Below are 19,880 nucleotides of genomic sequence, written 5' to 3'. Positions count from 1 at the left end.
GTTGTACATTTATCTGTTGGGAAATTAACGCTATCGAGTAATATGCCCTAGTCTTCTCAATATAATGAACGCGCCTTATAAATTCTGTAAATTAAGCTATATTCTTTTCAATGTTTTTAATGAACGTTTAATAATTACCTTTAACGTCTTAGGGTTTAAGATACAACCGTAATACAATATCTAAACGACTTTGCATTCTGTGAACTTTTCTTTTGTCAGCCATTTTAACGAAATTAGGGTTAGGTGAAATTTTTATAAATTTCAAATATTATTATCAACGTTACAAAGAAAAGCTGTGTCACTAAAATTATATACGTAATAAATAGTAGCATAAAAGTGTTCAAATCGGCTTATTATAATCTTAAAAAAGTGTAATTTATCACTTTTATACGATCGTCACGTAAAAGTAGTAGTCCTCGGGAATCTAATACGACAAATGTTAGTGTAAAAGACGTATAGACGTTATCAAGATGACAACTGGTTATACCACTAAAAGTTGTATAATAGTCATGTAAAACAGTCGTATAGAAGTTTATGCGATGTTCATATTGGACTACAAATTAACTTAGAATTGTATAAGAGTGCAATTTATGACTTTTACACGATCGTCACGTAAAAGTAGTTCTTATGACTATAACACAATAAATGTTGGTGTTAAAGTCGTATAGACTTTACTAAGCCAACATCTCCGGTTATACCGCCAAAAGTTGTGTAAATGTCATATAAGACGTCGCATAGAAGTCTATACGATGTCAATATACGACTAAAAATCGACTCAACATTTTATAAGAGTGCAATATATTACTCTTATGCGATCCTCACGTAATAGTAGTTTTCGCGGCTCTAATACGATAAATACCGGTGTAAAAGTCATATAGACGTTATTACGACGACAGCACTAGTTATACAACTAAAAGTTGTGTAACAGTCATATAAAACGGTCGTATAGAAGTCTATACGATGTCTATATACGACTACAAATTGACTCTAAATTTTATAAGAGTGCAATATATTACTCTTACACGATCGTCACGTAATAGTAGTTTTCGCGGCTCTAATACGATAAATACCGGTGTAAAAGTCATATAGACGTTATTAAGACGACAGCACTAGTTATACGACTAAAAGTTGTGTATTGGTGATATAAAACAGTCGTATAGAAGTTTATACGATTTCTATATACGACTACAAGTTGTATAATGATAAGAGACCCATAGTCATATTACACGCTAAATTTACTTCTAAACGATGTTTATAGCATTATGAGTCGCATAACTTACACAAATACGACTAAAATGTTTGTTGGGACGGTTCATGAGATACAGCCTGGTGACAGACGGACGGACAGCGAAGTTTTAGTAATAGGGTTTCCGTTTTTACCCTTTGGGTATGGGACCCTAAAAACATGGAGAAGCATAGCGCAACGAGCCGTCATCTCTTCAGACTAGACACGACGTTCACCAATGAAGATACCGACAAAGAAGAGATTTCTACGATTAGTGCGTTGCGTACACACCTCAATATGGCCAGAAACTTTTCACAGACCGTTAAAAATGCAGATAACTGCACACACGCGCCAGTCGGCACTTCAAACACTCCTGATTCAAATCAGCGATGTTCAGATGTTTGTGACGTCACGTGTGACAGAATAATGACAGGTGAAAGTGTGGAAAGTGTGGCAAAGGCAAAGGGAAATTTGCGGAAGAGGTAAATGCGTATTTTTGTAAATTGCCTTTGTGTCCCCGGATTTGATGTTTGTTTGCCAGTGCAGAGTTGATTGCTTCACTGATGATCTACCTTGGTGTTGTGGGTACTATATCTGAATTATATTGTCGCGTTACGGTCATTAAATTATAAAACGTGGTTATATATAACATTAAAACAGTGTAACAGTGTGCAGGTGGTAGGACCTTGTGCAAGGTCCGCCCGGATTGCTACCACCATCTTGATCGCTAATCCTGCCGTGAAGCAGCAGTGCTTGCACTGTTGTGTTTCGGCGTGGAGAGCAAGACAGCCGGTGAAATTACAGGCACTTGAGGTATACCATCTTAGGCCTCTAGGTTGGCAATGCATCTGCAATACCCTTGGTGTTGTAGATATTTATGGGCGGTGGTGATCTCTTACCATCAGGAAACCCACTTGCTCGTTTGCCATCCAGTCGAATAAAAAAAAAGTGTAATGATGGTGATTACGATAGACTAAGTTAAACCACAACATCCGCTAAAAGCGCATCTATGTGTTAAGTAGGAAGAATCTGCGATATACCTTTCCATGTCTTAACTTATGTTGGCAATGGAAAAGCGGCCAATTTAAAAAAATGGATGAGCAACGAATTTTTAGCAAAACAAAAACCACTGTTCGCACTGATGACCCTTGTTAATGAATGGAATAAATAAACGTGATGCTTGTCGTGTAGGAACAATGAACATTTATTTTTTTATTTTGAAAATTGGGAAAATTGGGCATAATTATCATCATCCACTGTTTAACATACCTTCCCGGGGATGCCCACGCGATCGGCTTTGGTCCAACCGAAGAATTTTAGGGAGCTCAAAAGATTTTCAACATGATTTCCACCATGATTTGTTTCGATTGCTTAAAATTGCTGTTGTCTAAATGAAAAGAATATCGATGAAGGCATCGACTGAGGGCAGATGTTAATAAAAATCCGCGAGTTCTTCCGAAAACGAGAAAAACCGACGAGTCCCGCGCGACATTAACATTCACATTGCATTCACCATCTCTTTTACCCTTGCTTGTGTATAAGACATACGTGTGACAGAAAGAATTGGTGAAAATGATTGTGATTCCAAGTATGTTAGGCCGCTTGCAGATGTCCGTTGTTTTCACCGGACCGTTTTTTTTTTTGCCGGACTTGCAGTGTTGTATGGCTTACAATGAATGTGTGTACATGCACCGGACACTAAGTCAACAAGTCTTGTCCGGCGAGTTCGCCGGATGCATCGTCGCCTCCCCTCGGCGCGATGGACACCGGTCCGGCGTGAGAAAGGCGGTCATCCATGCCAGTGTATTGGCTACCGGACCGGTGTAGACGCTACCGGACGTGTCGCCCGTTTTCTGTTAATTAGCCGTCGTCGAATTGCTGACCTCCATCCGGTAAAAATATTACATGTATACCGGTGAAAACAACGGACGTCTACAAGCGGCCTAAACTCTCTGGTTGTACTGTACTCCGGTTTACAGCGCCGTAATTTGTAGATGACATTACTTCTCTGGCACGCTAACTGGCCACTAAACAAATTAATTCTATCATTCGCGAACGAAAGTCTCATTGTGTCATGTGCAGTAGGACATGAGCTCATTTCTTTATCTAACACATCGGCCGCCCTCCGGGTCGAAAGTTGTCATATCGACACCCGATCTTAACGCTCTTGTGCAAAACTGTCGCGACCACCTCGCGACCTGTCTGTCTACGTGACGGAGATTATCTGAGAAACAAATGAACCGATTACGAGATAGTACATTGAGATTGTTTTGTTAATTAATTCTAACATTGAGGTTTTTATGTAACACGTTTATCTTATCGTTGGTATGCCGTCTGGTTCAGTGTAACAAGAAACATAGACGATCTGAGGTTCCTCATTTATTGTTGTGTATGTCTTCTGTTTTGTTAGTTATACCTAAATAAACTCTAATTGGATTAGAACTGAAGTAGGTATATTATTAGTATATTATTATTACCTTCAGTCACTGGGTGGGTCTAATTCTAAGGCTGAAAGAAATAAAAGAAAGAAAAAAGATTTTTTTTAGCAAAAAAGTAAAACCGACTACAAAAATAATAATAAAAAAAAAAAAAAAAATGGAACCGACTACCAAACCCTTGAAAATATTTTACTAGCTCGAAGTCGGTGACTCAGCACGAGCCAGCAGGAGGAATTGAAACCCATAGTATGTAGGTGAGGTTGACGACTATTGTTCCACTCCTGCTGGATCGTCACAGCATACAATACATATAAAAAAAATACAAACATTGGAACATAGAACCTTCTCATTTTTTCGTCTGTTAGATTCGTGACAATTACACAAAAATAAAACAGAAAAAAATAAAAAGAGGTCACGAAATGATCCCAAATCAGCATAATGCCGCCCGTGCGAACTCTGGCATCTCAATGTGCGAGGATGTGTTGCGTTGCGAGGAATATGTTTTTCATTAACCAATAGAAACCCTTCATTTACGCTCGCTCCGCTCAGCTGTTTTCACCGGAGATATGCTGTGCGAGGATGTGTAAATGAAGCGTTTCTATTGGTTACTGAAAAACACATCCCTCGCAACACATCCTCGCACATTATTGGTGGAAACTAAAAGTAGTCACGACAAAGATGATGTAAATCGAATATCAAACTGTTAGCTGGTGTGTACATATAATGTGGTGGATAATTAATCCTAATAAATTAAGCAAATGATAGCATCTTCATGATAACCGAGCCTAACTTCTTCCTATAAGTATCTTTCTGATTGCATCCTAATTGCAACGTAAATTACCAAATGCCCATACAATTTCTATTGCAGTTCCATTACAGTCGGCAAAACTGCACACAGACTTCACTAACAGCGGTCGGGGCAAAAACTAGTCGTTCGAGTGCAATGTTGTAAACTGGATCAAATCATGAAGTCACCTTATAAACTTGGGTTACTTAGTAGTCATAGACTAGGAGGTATTTATCACAAGATATATCTGGAATATTCCAGCCAGTGCAGTGGTAGGGTTAGTTCAACAGAAAACCCTCGTAATAAAAATCAAGAAATTTAACTGAGAATGAGAAATGTTTCAGTACAATTAACCGATTTTCCAATTTTTAAACCGCCGTGGTGGGCTAGTCGATTGATCGTGGGTTCAAATTCGGACTCTCACCTGACTTTTTTTTAATTACATTTACATTTTTGAACTTACCAGCTTTACGGTGAAGGAAAATATCGTGCTCATAGGACGTAGTAGGTACTATTATTTATTCTGTGTCATAGGTTTCTGCACAAACCTGCGAAGCAATTCAATGGTGTGTGTTAAGTTCCCTATCTGCACTGCCTTTCATTTTGAGAGGAGGCATGTGCCCAACAGTGGAACGTTAGCTGACCAATGAGACCAGACATCCATGGGTTCCTATTGTACAGCTTTGCTTTGGCGCGCCAATGACATTATCTACCTCCTTTGAAAATATAATAGGTACTTATGTCAATCATTGATGGAGACTGCGAGTGTATATGCACCGTACAAATTCGTCGTCACTGTCTATGATTATAGCAAGAACGCGTTTGACCCACAGCGCGCTTACGGTTCTATTCATAGATAACGAAATGCCGCGCGATGATCTTTCGCGCAAAAATAAACGTGTCTCATTGGACACTAGACGGAAGGAAAAACGAACTAATTGCCCCTACATTGAATATGATTCATACTACTAATGCTACTCGTAACATGCTTGATTTCAATAGTTCTGTGTTCATCTCTTCTCTTCTTTCGTTTTTAAATGTTCCGCGACAAGTTTAACCTAGAAACGTATCATCTGAAATATGTGAATCAGTGGGGTCGCCGGTCGGTATTAAGGATTTAGTCCTAAGTTATTATTTATTTTAGTAAATTTCCATTAGGGATGGTACATATTACGATTGGCATCTTGGGGCAGTAGTGAAAGTGTTAATAATTCTTCTAAAAAATGACAAATTTCTGCAATGTTATGATTTCGTACATTACCTAATTAAGAATCCTGTTCTGTAAATTTAAAAACAACGATTAGGAATACTTCCTATTTAAAAAAAATCACGATTTTTACAACCAAGTAGTTCGAGTAGCAAGATAATTGGATATAGAAAGGGCCGGATTTAGAGAGGGATTCGGGGCTACAGCTCCGGGGCTCCACAAGGGAGCCCCCCACTATAAAGATTAGAAAAAAATCTAGGGGTCAGTAACTTTTTCTTTTTTTTTCAAACAGTTTTGTTTTTCGCCTTACTTTCACTCCAGAACTCTAAATTCGGCTCGAGATATGTGATGTACCCGTAGAATTTTTTTGTTTACATAATTGCAGGTGGTAAGACCTTGTGCAAGGTCCGCCCGGATTGCTACCACCATCTAGCTCGCTAATCCTGCCGTGAAGCAGCAGTGCTTGCACTGTTGTGTTTCGGCGTGGAGAGTAAGACAGCCGGTGAAATTACTGGCACTTGAGGTATCCCATCTTAGGCCTCTAGGTTGGCAACGCATCTGCAATACCCCTGGTGTTGCAGATGTTTATGGGCGGTGGTGATCTCTTACCATCAGGAGACCCTCTTGCTCATTTGCCATCCAGTCGAATAAAAATAAAAAGTTCCCAAACCCATCATTACAAGCGATGGTGTTTCAACATATTACAACTATATTTAAAAGTACATTTTTCAGTGCAAAGGGCATGCCCGGCCCGGAACCATAAAACCAAATTACCAATAATCAAACGCCAATTTTATAAACAATAATTAAAACGCCATTACAAGTATATTTTAATACGCGCTTATATAATATAGTTATTAAAAGTTTCATTGGGAACATTATGAAATTAAAATAAATCATAAAAGCAGTTCTACGACCGAATATGGGCGTTCAGTCGTTAAAGTATAGCGCGTAATTAAGAAATATAAAACAGTTTTAAAGTTTTCCACATAAGGAAGTCTTGGAACGGAAACGGGGTAAAATAGTTCGTTTCTTTGAAGTTACGTCAGTTATAGTTTATTTTTGGTGATGGTAGAAATGTCGTTGCACCTAGTTTTATAATCGCATAGCGAACTCGTCCTCACAGAAATTTCCTCTTACTTTTTCAGGCATAAGCGGATAATATCAAAACGATCGTCATATAAAACTGAATAAACAGAATGAAGAACACAATAGAACACAAGAACAACAGAATGAGGAACTGCATTAACACGCATATCTTGCATAAATTTAGCTATCAATATCATATCACAAGGTCGCAGGTGAGCAAAAAAAATATTTTAGTTCATTTAGAATGAAGAGGATATGGAATAGTTAAAGCAAACATATATTTTGGCTACACGCTCTAACTTACGTGTACAATATGTGGATTACTTATTGTGGATGAGCCAAGTTTTGCACAAATTGTTTACGCATGCAAGCCGCTGTTGTGTAGTGTGGTCACTAACATAAAATGTGATATCTTGAAAACAGATCCATATATCGCCTCGCATAGGTAATTGGTGAGAGTCAGAATATAATGTTTCACAGAATGTATTGTTTGTTATAACTCTTTTTTTTCTCTGAATCCAATGATTGTTCTAATTGTTATAAAACAAACCTAAGCTAACCTACAGTTTTCTATAGGATGACCATTTAAAATTTTCAGAAAAATGTACGGTTTCAGTGACGAAAAAATTATGATAAACAATAATTCTGACAAACATTATATTATGTATGACTTGCGAAAATTATGCGAACTTTGGCGCGCCCCTTTAAAACATTAGCAGCTAGCTTCTTAAAATAATTAAGTAATCATGGAACATAAAATTGATGTGTCATAAAATGTTTGACGTAGCTAAGTCGAGAAAAGAGGCATTTGTTTAGAACTTATTTAGAACAAGTACTTTTTAAGAAGTTAAAAATAAACATAGACCATTGAATAGGTAAAACATTTATCCAAATCCTTTTTGGAAAGGAATATTGTATAATTTATTACAAATTAAACGGAATTATTACATAAATATCGAAACCCATGAAATAACTACTAACATCGGCCGAATCTGAAGAGGTTAATTCCGACATCGTGCGACCATGTCGGAAAACTGCGCAAAATAGATGTCTCCCATTAGTCAATCAGCTGCAATACTAAAAGTAGGAATGGGCAACTTGACATTAGATATCGATGGGATACTAATGGTTTTTAGAATAAGTATCGATACTTTCCTATTAGCGAGACAAGAATATGGATGGTAGCATTCAGATATTTATTTATACCTGGTACCTATTCTAAACCATATTAGATGACATTGTCATGTCAAGAAATATGGCAATATTTATCACCAGCGCCAGCAGTGGTGTAGCGGTATAGCACGCGGTACGGAATACCGAGAACCTGGGTTCGATTCCCAGTGCTGGTCTTATTTTTCTGGTTTTTCTGTGCATCTATATTTCAGTTTGTATTTTCAATATTTATCACATTTTCGTGTACTCTGATAAATTTGTAATTTTGGGAATGCTTTTTTTTGTAATTTCCGCTTCCAATTTTGACATGACTGCTTTGCTTAGAGAAAAAAAGAGAGCACTCCCACATAATATTATGCTGATTTGGCAACATTTAGACTGTGATACGAATTTTCATTTCTTTAATTTATGTATTTCCTTCGTTTGTAAAGCAATGACTGCCATTTATAGAGGAGCGGGACTTCCTGACACAAGTATCCCTATGCTTACTAGGAAGTCCCAACCTTAATACTGTATATTGTAAACCTATATTTTTATTTTCATTTTAGATAATTCCATGAAAAAATGTTTTCTTTTCTTATTTTTTTCATTGCTTGCATTGCTATCTTTTTCCTACCCTTTTATTTATATCGATATTAGATGCATCGATATTTTACCCGCACAAAGCGACAAGTCCACTTCGAACAGTCCTATCTTGAACTTTGCACAGTACGAGTAACAACACAGTTCAACAAAACTTGCTACACTAAGTACTAGTTGAGGGGCAATTTGTGCAACGCTATCGATCAGGCGATAGGCGATATTTACGAAAGTGTCCTATTGGCTTATAGTAATTTATGGCTTTATAATACGGACCCTATAAACTTTGAGATCATGGATCGTAAAGTGTGATGGGACACCGGGATAGTCGTTGGATTGTTGATTATGCTTGTTTACGAGTGCTTAAGCTGTCAAATAATACTTTGATGGGTCTCGGAAGTTTAGTCACAATGGCTGGTACGACTCCACAAAGAAAAAATAGTACTGTTTTGTATTTGTCTTTTTATTTTATACAGGCAAGGATGTTTATTATCGATTATGAGGTACGAGATTTTTTAGACTTAGTGTTCTTATGTATGATTTTTTCCTTACAACCCATACAAAACTAAGTTACAGTACCAACCAGGTAACGCGTTTGACAAGAACTAAGTGCCTGATACCAAAAAACTCAGTGCGTGCGGTGATGAGCGACGCGCGTCATACGGTTTGCGATATACAATAAAGAGTTATACAATGCAATATCAACTCTCGGCGAATAGACTCTATAGTCACTGCCCTATAGAAATAACATAAGCAATACCGCTAAAACGTGTCATTGTCGTACCAACAACACAACTCAAACGCATAAGCCTATGCCCCACTTTGAAACTTTCAACGCAGCATCTCTGTATATTCCAAGAGCTGATAGACATTTTAGAATAAGTATATACATATATAAGAATGGGTAAAATCTTGTAGTCTTGATGGCGTCCGCGTATCGGGAGACGAGCTGTCGGTAGGCCTCCAACAAGATGGAGCTACGACCTGGTTAAGATCGCGGGGTCGCGGTGGATGCGGAAAGCACAAGACCGGTCTGAGTGGAGAGCCTTGGGGGAGGCCTATGTCCAGCAGTGGACGTCTTTCGGCTGACATGATGATGATGATGAAAATCTTGTAAATGCCTTGTCTATGATATATACGTAATAGTTACAAAAACACAGGCCTGGTTGAAAGCTAGTGGGAATAAATTTCAATTCTAATATCTGAGAAACAAAAAAACAAGTCAATTCATTGTTATAACTGCCGAAGTGCCTATTCAATTTAGATCATGTAATGTAAACCACCCTCCGCGAGATCTGTGTTCATATTTAGATATAATAAAAATAAATATTGTACAATTTTTTACGCTACCTCAATTACCTATTCAAAAATATCCACCAGCTCTAGGACTACACTGTCACAGAGAGAGCGCGACATCTACGTACCAAAACGACGTAAGTACTCTTAAAAGGACTGCATATAAGCCCTTTTGAAAAAGGTTTACGCTATTGTGCCCGCGTAAAACACAATGCGCTCTCACTCACGAGCTGTCAAACCTAATTAAGGGCATCAGCTCCATCGCCCGTGATTTAGAGAGATCATTAGACCGAGCGCCGAGCGTCACGATCTAACTCCGCAATGGATAACGTACAGCGGATCGAATCGCTGATTTATTCGATATCGTAATTTATTGGTGCATAAGTTGAGTTTTGCTCGTTTGTCGCTCGAGCTCGTATCTCATTTGTACTCGCGGATTTGAACTTTTCTATGCATTTGGTAAAGTTGTTTTTTCCATTTCGGAACTAATATAAGTGGTTTGAAAAATAAGCAGTTTGTTTTCTTGATGGGATCAAAAGGGTCTAAGCAATATGTTTGATGGATTGGTTATTTTAAAGTGTATGCCTCATTAAAGGTGAAAGGGCAAGCGTTTACGTTGCATAATTAATGCGGTTGGTTGATTAAATATTCATGATTTTTCTAACGGTAACGGTTATGTTATAGTATGGTTGTAATGAGGGTTATCGCGTATGAATTCGCCACTAGAGGCGCTAGTGTAGCGTGAGGTCTGTGGTGAGGTCTCCGAAATGTCAAATCTCATAGTTTTTGGATGAGCTACGCGGGTTTATTTATAACTAGATGAAAACCCGGCTTCGCTCGGGTACAATGTAGACTCATAATAATATGTTTGAAAAAAAAAATTGCCACTGTAAAGACTGTCGTACTTATCGAAAAATCTGAAGTATATTCCCAGCCTTAATATTATCACAAACGTACTTTCACAGCTAACCTATGTATCGGTATTTCACCAGTAGATTGTTCTCCTAAATCTTATTTGCCCAAATAACTATGATGTCTCTGTCTCATAATCAAAGAATTAGACCAAATCGATCGTACAGACGAATCGTACCGTGTGTGGGGCCCTTAAAAGGTCACAATGGAGAACGAAATGCAAACCTGTGACACCTGTGACACGTGATGACGTGACACTAACGCCACTTTGATGTGATGACTTTGACATGTTTACTTCGCAACGCCATTATATACTTAGTAATTTATTCAAGTTTATATTGAAAATACTCGATTATCCGAATTTTCCGCCTTTGTAGCAACTTGTGTTGTCGACTCGGATTGACTAATTTTTTACGCTCTTCAATTTGATGTGCATTTCGTTCGAGTCTACCGTACCCCTTGACGAAATTATTAATATAGATTAGAATCATTTTGTAAATATTTTGCAATATCTGAAATTAATTATGGCAAATATGCGTGCCGGGGCAATGAATGTCTGCGTTTTGAGACAGTTTTGTCTTTCGGAAACCTTTGTCCTCCCTTTTCTCCGAACAAAACGGGGGACTACGCAACACTGTGGCATGCTCGATATTTTTATGGTACGGTTTTAAGGTGTATTATATGATTATGATTTTAATCTAAACTTTGTTTTCACGCCCGTAATAACAGACTTTGAAAGCCATATTTAAAAACCTCACGCAACAGTGCGCCATCTAGTGAGACAAAAAACGATAGCCCTTATTGTCATAATTTGGCATGGTAAAAGTAATCACGAGCATAACTCTTTTCCGTTATAACGAGCATATTTTTACATACATATTTTTGAGTAGGCACAAAATTATTTAAATACATTGGTATAAGTATTACTTTACATAAAATAAAGCTGAAAAATCACCACACCACCCTTTTTTCGGACAAGTTCGATACGGCACTAAGTACCTACTTTCTGTTGTATGTCAGCCCACCCGTTTCTGTTTCTGTGTTTGTGCGTGTTGTTGTAGGTTAAGTTAGACTAATGACGAAGCATGTTGCGGATATACGACGATATTAACGTTCTTGTAACAAAGGTCTTACCAGGTGTTAACGCAAAAAAAATATAGGTATACGTCTTAACGTCTTAAACATGTCTTTAACGGCAGACATTAGGTGTTGTCACATGTTTAACACACCTTCAATGGTTGTCTAAGTCTTTGTGGTACAGTCAACGTCATCAGAAATAAGTGATCCCTTTTGTACCTTGTATGTATGTAATGTATGTAAACTCAATTGACAAACTTTCAACCTTCCCTCCTTCCTTCCTTTTTTTTCCTTGTCACATTAACGTCATAATTGAAAAGCCATACGAATTCATGAGACGACTGAAAGCGACAAGGTACAAAATTGATCAGTTATTTATGACGTGTTGACTGTACTACAGATAGTTTTCGGTTGACGCATTCGTGTTAGTAATATTGTGTGATCACATTTCAAGTTCTTTCAAATGTAAGTAGATGGCGCTAGTAGGTGCTCAAACGTAAAAAGATTATGGTCGTTCAGTCACCAGCACCAATATCTGACACAGCAAGCGTGCATAAATATCTGATTCGATTCTATTTCTAGGGCCGGTAGGACGTGTCAGATATTTTTGCACGCTCCGCTGTGGCAGGTATTAATGCTGGTGACTGTACCAGAAAATGCTTAAAGCAGTTCTTAGACATCTTTATAAGATTGGTGTTCCGTGAACTGCCATAAGTTAAACTCATTTTCAATGATTATTCTATTTAAGTTTTTGTGACATTTCATTTGCGGCTCACTCGATTACAGCAGCGGCGCCAATTTTATTAAAAATCAGTTGGGTTCTTTATAATTAGCGTAAGTGGTATTTATATGTACTTATATTGACACAATCTAATCTTAGCATGTGAGCTTACCTGATGCTCCCTCAGCTTTCTCAGCAGCTCGTGGTAGGACGACGCTCGCGCCTGTGCCAGCGAAGGTGGGGGCAGGCGACCTTCCATACCATGCAACCAGCGGCGCAGACAACGTAGCTCATGGGAAGTGTCTGCCAAAAATAACCATGACTTGATGAGAGGACCCACACATAAGACAACAAAAAAGATAAATAAAAAAGCATAAAAATTTTGTTTATTACTTTAACGCCATCTATTGTAGTAAAGTAAAACTATTGTCAATTCGGGTGTGCCAATGCTGACACCTAGCGGGCAATAGTAAAACTATCTAGTGCGACTAGACAGCCATCTACTTTACAGGTCAAGAAGTTCATCTACTCCACGTTAGATGGCGCTTACAACAATGATAAATTAGCTTTGTAAACAATCTAATAGATGGCGCTGTAACTCGAAAAGAAAATGTAGCGTTTATAAAACTATCGCATTCTCAAAATTATTATTTAAAAAGTATGGAAATTCTTATCTTTGCTTACTGACCGACAGTGTCAACTCCGTCGCCGTCCCGATGCCTCTGCTCTGGACTCAGCAGCAAACGCAGACCTTCCCATTTGGCGTTTAAATGATCTACACGCCATGTCACCTGGAAGACAAAAATGCACACAAAATTAATTAGGGGTCAGTACACGTATGTACGGTCGAAATACATTATAAGGGTAATAAATAAAGACTGTTTCTAAAAATATAAATTGTAAAAACACGCATAATAATATATCTGCATGACTGTTGCATTATCAGAGCTAGGCTAGGATACAATTCTTGGACAAAGTGCACCCAAATTTTAACAAGCCCAACCAAGGCTTACGTTGTTCTGTCTTGGAGTTCAAATGCCTAACTTCGGGCTCCATCATCAATACAGCTTGATGGTACAGTCACCAGCATTAATATCTGCCCTGTGGCTGTCGGAGCGTGCAAAAATATCTGACACTTCCTTCCGGCCCTAGAAATAGAGTCGTATCAGATATTTATGCAAGCTTGTTGTGTCAGATATTGGTGCTGGTGACTGTACGTACCATATTATTGTGTTGGTACGGGCACAACTAAGCAAAAATGTCAAGTTTCGAGTCAATACCACCGAAAAGCCTTCGCAAAGTAATGCCTGAGTCAATTAACGACAGAATCTTACATAGAAATAATCTGATCTGAGTTATCTTATCTTACCTCTGCGTTGGCTTCGGGAATACGTTCCAGGATAGCAGAGGCCTGCTCAATGAACTTGGCGCGTCGCGGCTCCACCGATGCCAGCTCGGCCATGCGGCTCTGGAAAGAAACAAACGTACGTTAAACAAGTGTTTAATGGTGAGTACACGATTTTGGACTATCACCACCACCACAATACACTGACGCATTTCGTAGAGTGGTGGTGGTGGGTGATAAAGTAAAAGTAAGTAAGTAAAAATCTTCATTTGTAAACACAAGAATGCTACACATACAGTACATACAAACTAATACAAGTTTTAACTTGTACTGCGAGCGACTGCATAATTTTACAAAACAATGATAGAAAAAAAACATCTAAAAAAATTAGTTGAGTTTGTGTGATTTGTTTATTTATTAACTTTGGCACACGGAACAAAATGCAGGAAATCATGCGGTATAGTAATGAATGAGAATAATTAAGGCAAGAGATAATTTACAATAATTACAATTCAATACTATTTATATGTGTGCACATCATAAAAAGAGTGATAATACAGTTAAAACTAACCCTGGGCCGGAATGGGGGAACTTTAATTTCTAATTTATTGCGACACAAAGTTATATTATGATTTATAATTATAATAGAAGATATTGTTCTAAAGAAACCCCGCAAACCAGTATCATAAGCGCGTGGCCTAAGAAAGACGGCCCTGATTATTTAAGCTTGTAATATAAAAATATGTTTAAGAATGCCCCTTACCGTTCTAAGCTTCCTGCTACTAAGGTTCTCGGGACTAGAGTAGATCTCCTCCTGAACCTGCGAGAGCCACTGGCACAGCTCACTGAACTCTGACACGAGCTGGTTGAGCGACCACTGCCGATTGAAGCCTGCCGTCGGGTTTAGTGGACGCGGTGACGCTATCGCCGCGTTGGATAGCAGCTCGCCGTTTGCCTCCTGGAAAAAGGATTATTTATTAATAATAATGAAGAAAAAGTCTTGGTTGAGAAACATTCGGGAGTGGACCGAAGTCACGAGTGCCGAGCTGTTCCACCTCGCGAAGGACAGGAAGAAATATTCGGTGTTGATGGCCAACCTTCTGTAATTGGAGAGGAAACCCCCGACGCAAAGAGGGGTGTTATAAGTTTGACCGCTGTGTGTCTGTCTATGGCACCGTAGCTGTTAAACGGGTGGACCGATTTAATGCAGGTTTTCTAGCTATAGTTCTTAGAAGTGTATTATCAAAATCGGTTCAGCCGTTTTTGAGATATTGAACTTTGAAGTGACAAAGTCGGGGGTTTTCCAACTTTTCTTGGTTAGGTTATATACTATTTATTTGTACCTACCTTGCAGGTATCAATGAGGTGATTGTCCATGATGTAGTCATAGTGGTGCTGTAACAGTGGCCACAGGTCGTCGCCGGCGCTGCCTCCGCTCGCCGCCGAGCCCCAGCTGCGCCGCCACGCCTCGCGGCACGGCTCCTTTCTGAAAAAATCACATAAGTAATATCTTGGGATAAATGACACCAATTGACGTAACCTCAAACTAAGCAAAGCAAATGCGGCTCAAGTCAAATTTTTGTTCTATGAACATGAAACTTTATGTCACTTGTGAGAGAGTTCGATGTAAAATTACAATAAGTCCTATATAAAGGACACTGGGGGGTAGGAGGATAGAACAAAGACGGATTTAAATGTTTCGAAGAAGGGAACCATCTAGAGATGGGTAGGTAAATCCGGATTTGAAGATTCAAAAGAGTCAAAAAAGCGGATCCGAATCCCTTATTGACTCCTTTAAAATCTTATCGACTCCGAGGAGTTACTAACTTCGACCAACCTATTCGATCGAGCGACTCACGATCGGCGATTCAGCACTCACTTCACTTTCGTTCAATCACATCGGATCGGATCTGATATGTGTCGTCCCGCTCACGCTAATAGCGCTTATTACGAGAGGAAGAGGGTTAGCATGATACCAATTTCAGAGCCGCTCCCTCCGAATTTCGCCGTATCTAGTATAGTATAGATCGACAGTCACAGATCTCAAGAGTCATTAGGAGATCTATTAGGACGAAACGTGTCTACCTCTAGATAGTACCGTACCGAACCGAACCGAGCCGGATCGGCCATACACAAAGTAATAATCGCTCGAAAGAACCGGAGTCAATAAAGGAGTCGGAGTCGATAAGCGGATCCGGGACCGATACCGGAGCTGGATTTAGTGAATCAGATCTCTTGTCGGAGTCGAGATTACCCATGTTTAGAAACATCAACACTTAGGGGCTGTTTTACCATCCACTGATTAGCGTTAACCGACGGTTAAATGTGATGCCGTCTCCGTTTATTCGAACAAAACAAATAGAGACGGCATCACACCTAACCGCCAGTTAACACTAATCAATGGATGGTGAAACAGCCCCATATACTATTATCTGTTCTGTAATGTTTAACGCGTGTATACCTAGTGCCATCCACGAAGACGCGTGATTTTGTCAAAATTAGCCATTAATAACATTGTAATAAGAACCACGGCACGCGTCATCGTGATTCGTGAATGACTCTACCTATGTATATCAGCTTACCTCTTTTTGGTGAGGCTGTGGTAGGGTCGCTCGAGGTGATCGAGGCGCGCCGGCGGCGCGGGCGCACTGCGCAGGGACGACAGAGAGAAACTGCTCTTCATCGCGGAGTGCTCGAAACCTGTACAATACAATTATCAAAGTAAAATACAAGGGTTACTCACGTATTAAACGTGAACGGTGGTTTTAGTTCGAGCTCCAAGAAGTTAGCCAAAAAAAAAACACGAAAAAGTTTTTAGTTTTAAAATATTTTCCTTTGCACCTTAATTAATCTCAGTTTATACTCGTAAGCTTAACCCTAGACCTCACGATGCTAACGCCATCTAGGGATATTTAGCCTCTGTGAAACCCTCATTAACTGTGCCTGCCCGCCGCCGGTGACGTTTCAGAGAAACCACTCTCAAACACTCCCTAACATTAGCTATCCGGTCGTCAACATACATTTGTCAGCTACATCACTCTCATATCTCAGTGGAACTGAGGCCGTATTGTCTAACGCTCTGGCGCTCGCGATCGTATTCACTATCTCTTTCTACCCTCGTCATATGCCATGCGACAGAAAGAGGTGGTGAAAACGATCGTGATTTCAAGTGTGTTAGACAATAAGGCCTCTGGTTATTTTTCAACCATCATCTCTTCCCGTGGGTGTCTTAAGGACGACTAAGGGACCTGATATGAGAGTGGGCGCTCTCTATTGCTAACTATGAACTCCTGAGTCCAGCACTGCGCGGTATCCCACACTATTTTTCCGAGAAAGTTGTCACAGCGATTTGCAACCGACGAAGTCCACTCTGTCAAGTGTAGGGACTTATAGAGCGATTTGCAACTGACGTGGTCCACTCTGTCAAGAGTGTAGGGACTTATAGTGCTATTTGGAACCCACGAGGTCCACTCTGTCAAGAGTGTAGGGACTTAGAGTAATTTCGGACTACAACGATCCAAATTCGATCCGAATCCGTGAAAATACCTCTATACTAGATTAATTGTAGAACTATTTGTATAGTGAAATGAGAAGACGAAAATCGTGAAATGGGATGACGAAAATCGGATCTACTGCGTAAACTACCATACAAAAGGTTCTACGGCTACTATTCGATTCGAATTGGACGTTACATAGTGCAAAGCCGCTTAGATGACTTTTCATAACTAGCCGAAACGGAAACTAGATATTTATGAATACTCGCATAGCGTCCGATTTGCGTGATTATACTTCATATTGATATTATTGCACTACTCGTAGAACAGAATAATAAGAGCAGTAGGTTACCGCAGCATATAAGAAAGCACGGCTGCCGGCAAGAGTGTAAATGCAGTCATTACACCACCACAAATGTCCAGGCGGTTTAGTTCAGTAGTGCCATTATGAGTAGATACTTCTTAGAACAGTGGCACACGGTGTGGTGATCAACTGTGTCCTAATAATCCATCAGTCTACCTTTAAACGAACAATTCTTGTACACCTACAACTATTTATTTCGGGGAACTCAGAAATGGTTCTAAAGATTTCGTTGAATGATAGTTGGAGGATTTCGGGGATGAAAAATCGATCTAACTGTGTTTCATCCTAGGAAAGACGTCAGTGGTATCAGGTGAACAGAATGACCGTTTGATGGTTTATTATAATTAAAAAAAAATCGTAGATTGTGAGGAACATTTTCAACTCATGATAAATTGATACTAAACTATCACAAGTGAAATTGTTTTGAAGTCATTGGTTACCTCTCTCATTATAACACGACATTTAATATGATTGTGTACTTAAATAAATGTAGATAAACTCAATACTCACTTGCAGACATCTTGACTGGTCTCCAGGGAACTTCTAATTGAATCAATTTATCTTTAAATCAACATTAGCGTCCCCCTTTTGTACTGTCTCATCAATTCCTCAATCTTTGTACTAGTATAAAAATTGATATCATTTACTCTAAATTGCTTCGTTAAAAGTGTTATGGCGACTAGATTCGTTATATTAAATTAAGTACAATAAATAGGTGCGTTGAATCATGTAGTCGGGGACTCATGAATATGCGCGGTCGTTTTGGTCGGGCGGTCGGTGGTCACATGGTGCGTGCTCGCGCTCGCGGCTCGGGCTCTGCTGCTCGCTGCGCGTGCGCCGGGTTGGTCCTGGAACGAGGAGAATGACCAGTTAACAACAGTGTTGTAATATGTTTGAAAAAGTACGGATCTACTTTAAATTTCCTTATAAAAAGCCACAAAAAATATTTAGGCATAATAAACACGCTTCTAAATAGACCTTTATAGTAGCTTTTATTGAACTAAATCCCTGTTACACTCAGACAGTTATCGTAAGATTTGCTGCCTAACTCTGTAACTAGGTATATGAACTGATTTAGTTGAGTGAGGGACGCGTCATTTTAACTTAGACAAGCTTTACCAAAAGTCACCTTGAGGTTTTTTAAATATATTATTTCCAGATTAAATGTCAGCATGACAGTTTGATTAAAATAAAAATAAATTCAAGATTATTTTATTTATTATGATTTGTATATTATTCGATTCAGTTCGATTCCCGGCCGGGGCAGACATTGTATGAATAATACGAATATTTGTTGTCGGGTCTTGGATGTTTAATATGTATTTAAGTATGTATCTGTATGTTTATCCGTTGGCTAGTATCCATAGTAAAAACTTTGCTTAGTTTGGGACTAGGTCAATTGGTGTCAAGTGTCCCATGATATTTATTTTATTTTATTATTTTACTAGCTTTCGTCCACGGCTTCGCCCGCGTGGAGTTCGGTTATCGCGCGCTGTTCCCTCGGGAACTGTGCAGTTTTCGTTATAAAAAGTACCCTATGTTACTCTCTGGCCCATAAACTATCTCTATGCCAAAAATCACGTCGATCCGTCGATCCGTCGATCCGTCGCTCCGTTTCGACATGAAAGACGGACAAACATAAAAACACACACTCGCATTTATAATATTAGTATGGATTTTAAGAAGAAACTTATTAAATGTTTACCTCGATTCGTCGTCAAGGTCAACCATCCAAACGCCATTCAAGAAAACACGTATTTCCACGCGTAAAAAGTATGTTAAAACGTTCATTGTATTTAAATAAACTCCCAAATACATATTCTTTTCATAGAACATCAAAAACATCGACCCTACACTTTCACTAGTACTGAAATCGATTGTTTCCACTGTCACCTCCGCGGATTACCACGCTCGTTTTCACAAGGGACTACGGTGATAGAATGTGAAGTGATGGAATGGAAAGTAACACGCGCAGTTTACATGTTTCCCTTCAGTTTCACGCTTGCGATTCACTAACACATAGTATATGGCTTGCAGATAAGATAAAAAGAATATTATCCGAACACAAGTATGCATCCACGAAGCTTACGCCCGCAGTTTCGCTTCCGGATTTCGCAAAATCTGTCTTTTTTTTGTCTAGGTGATAAAAGGAACCCCCAAGCAAAGTTTAGCT

At 39.1% G+C, this 19,880-nt stretch overlaps 1 protein-coding gene across 1 annotated transcript in view; it reads right to left on the bottom strand.

The window, feature by feature from the left end:
* Window positions 1-19,880, bottom strand: part of klar (klarsicht) — a 413,798-nt gene that overhangs the window by 192,301 nt on the left and 201,617 nt on the right. The window contains exons 3-9 of the mRNA XM_074103166.1: window positions 18,218-18,555; window positions 16,432-16,549; window positions 15,197-15,335; window positions 14,613-14,807; window positions 13,874-13,972; window positions 13,193-13,295; window positions 12,677-12,807 (exon numbers count right to left, since the gene is read on the bottom strand). Of these exons, the coding sequence (XP_073959267.1) occupies window positions 12,677-12,807; window positions 13,193-13,295; window positions 13,874-13,972; window positions 14,613-14,807; window positions 15,197-15,335; window positions 16,432-16,549; window positions 18,218-18,227 (795 nt within the window). The 5' untranslated portion in view covers window positions 18,228-18,555. The remainder of the gene's footprint in view (window positions 1-12,676; window positions 12,808-13,192; window positions 13,296-13,873; window positions 13,973-14,612; window positions 14,808-15,196; window positions 15,336-16,431; window positions 16,550-18,217; window positions 18,556-19,880) is intronic.

This window comes from Choristoneura fumiferana, chromosome 20, assembly GCF_025370935.1.
Source record: "Choristoneura fumiferana chromosome 20, NRCan_CFum_1, whole genome shotgun sequence".
Classification (NCBI taxonomy): Eukaryota; Metazoa; Arthropoda; class Insecta; order Lepidoptera; family Tortricidae; genus Choristoneura; species Choristoneura fumiferana.
Note: the sequence above shows the minus strand (reverse complement) of the source record. Positions and strands in the feature narration are given on the sequence as shown.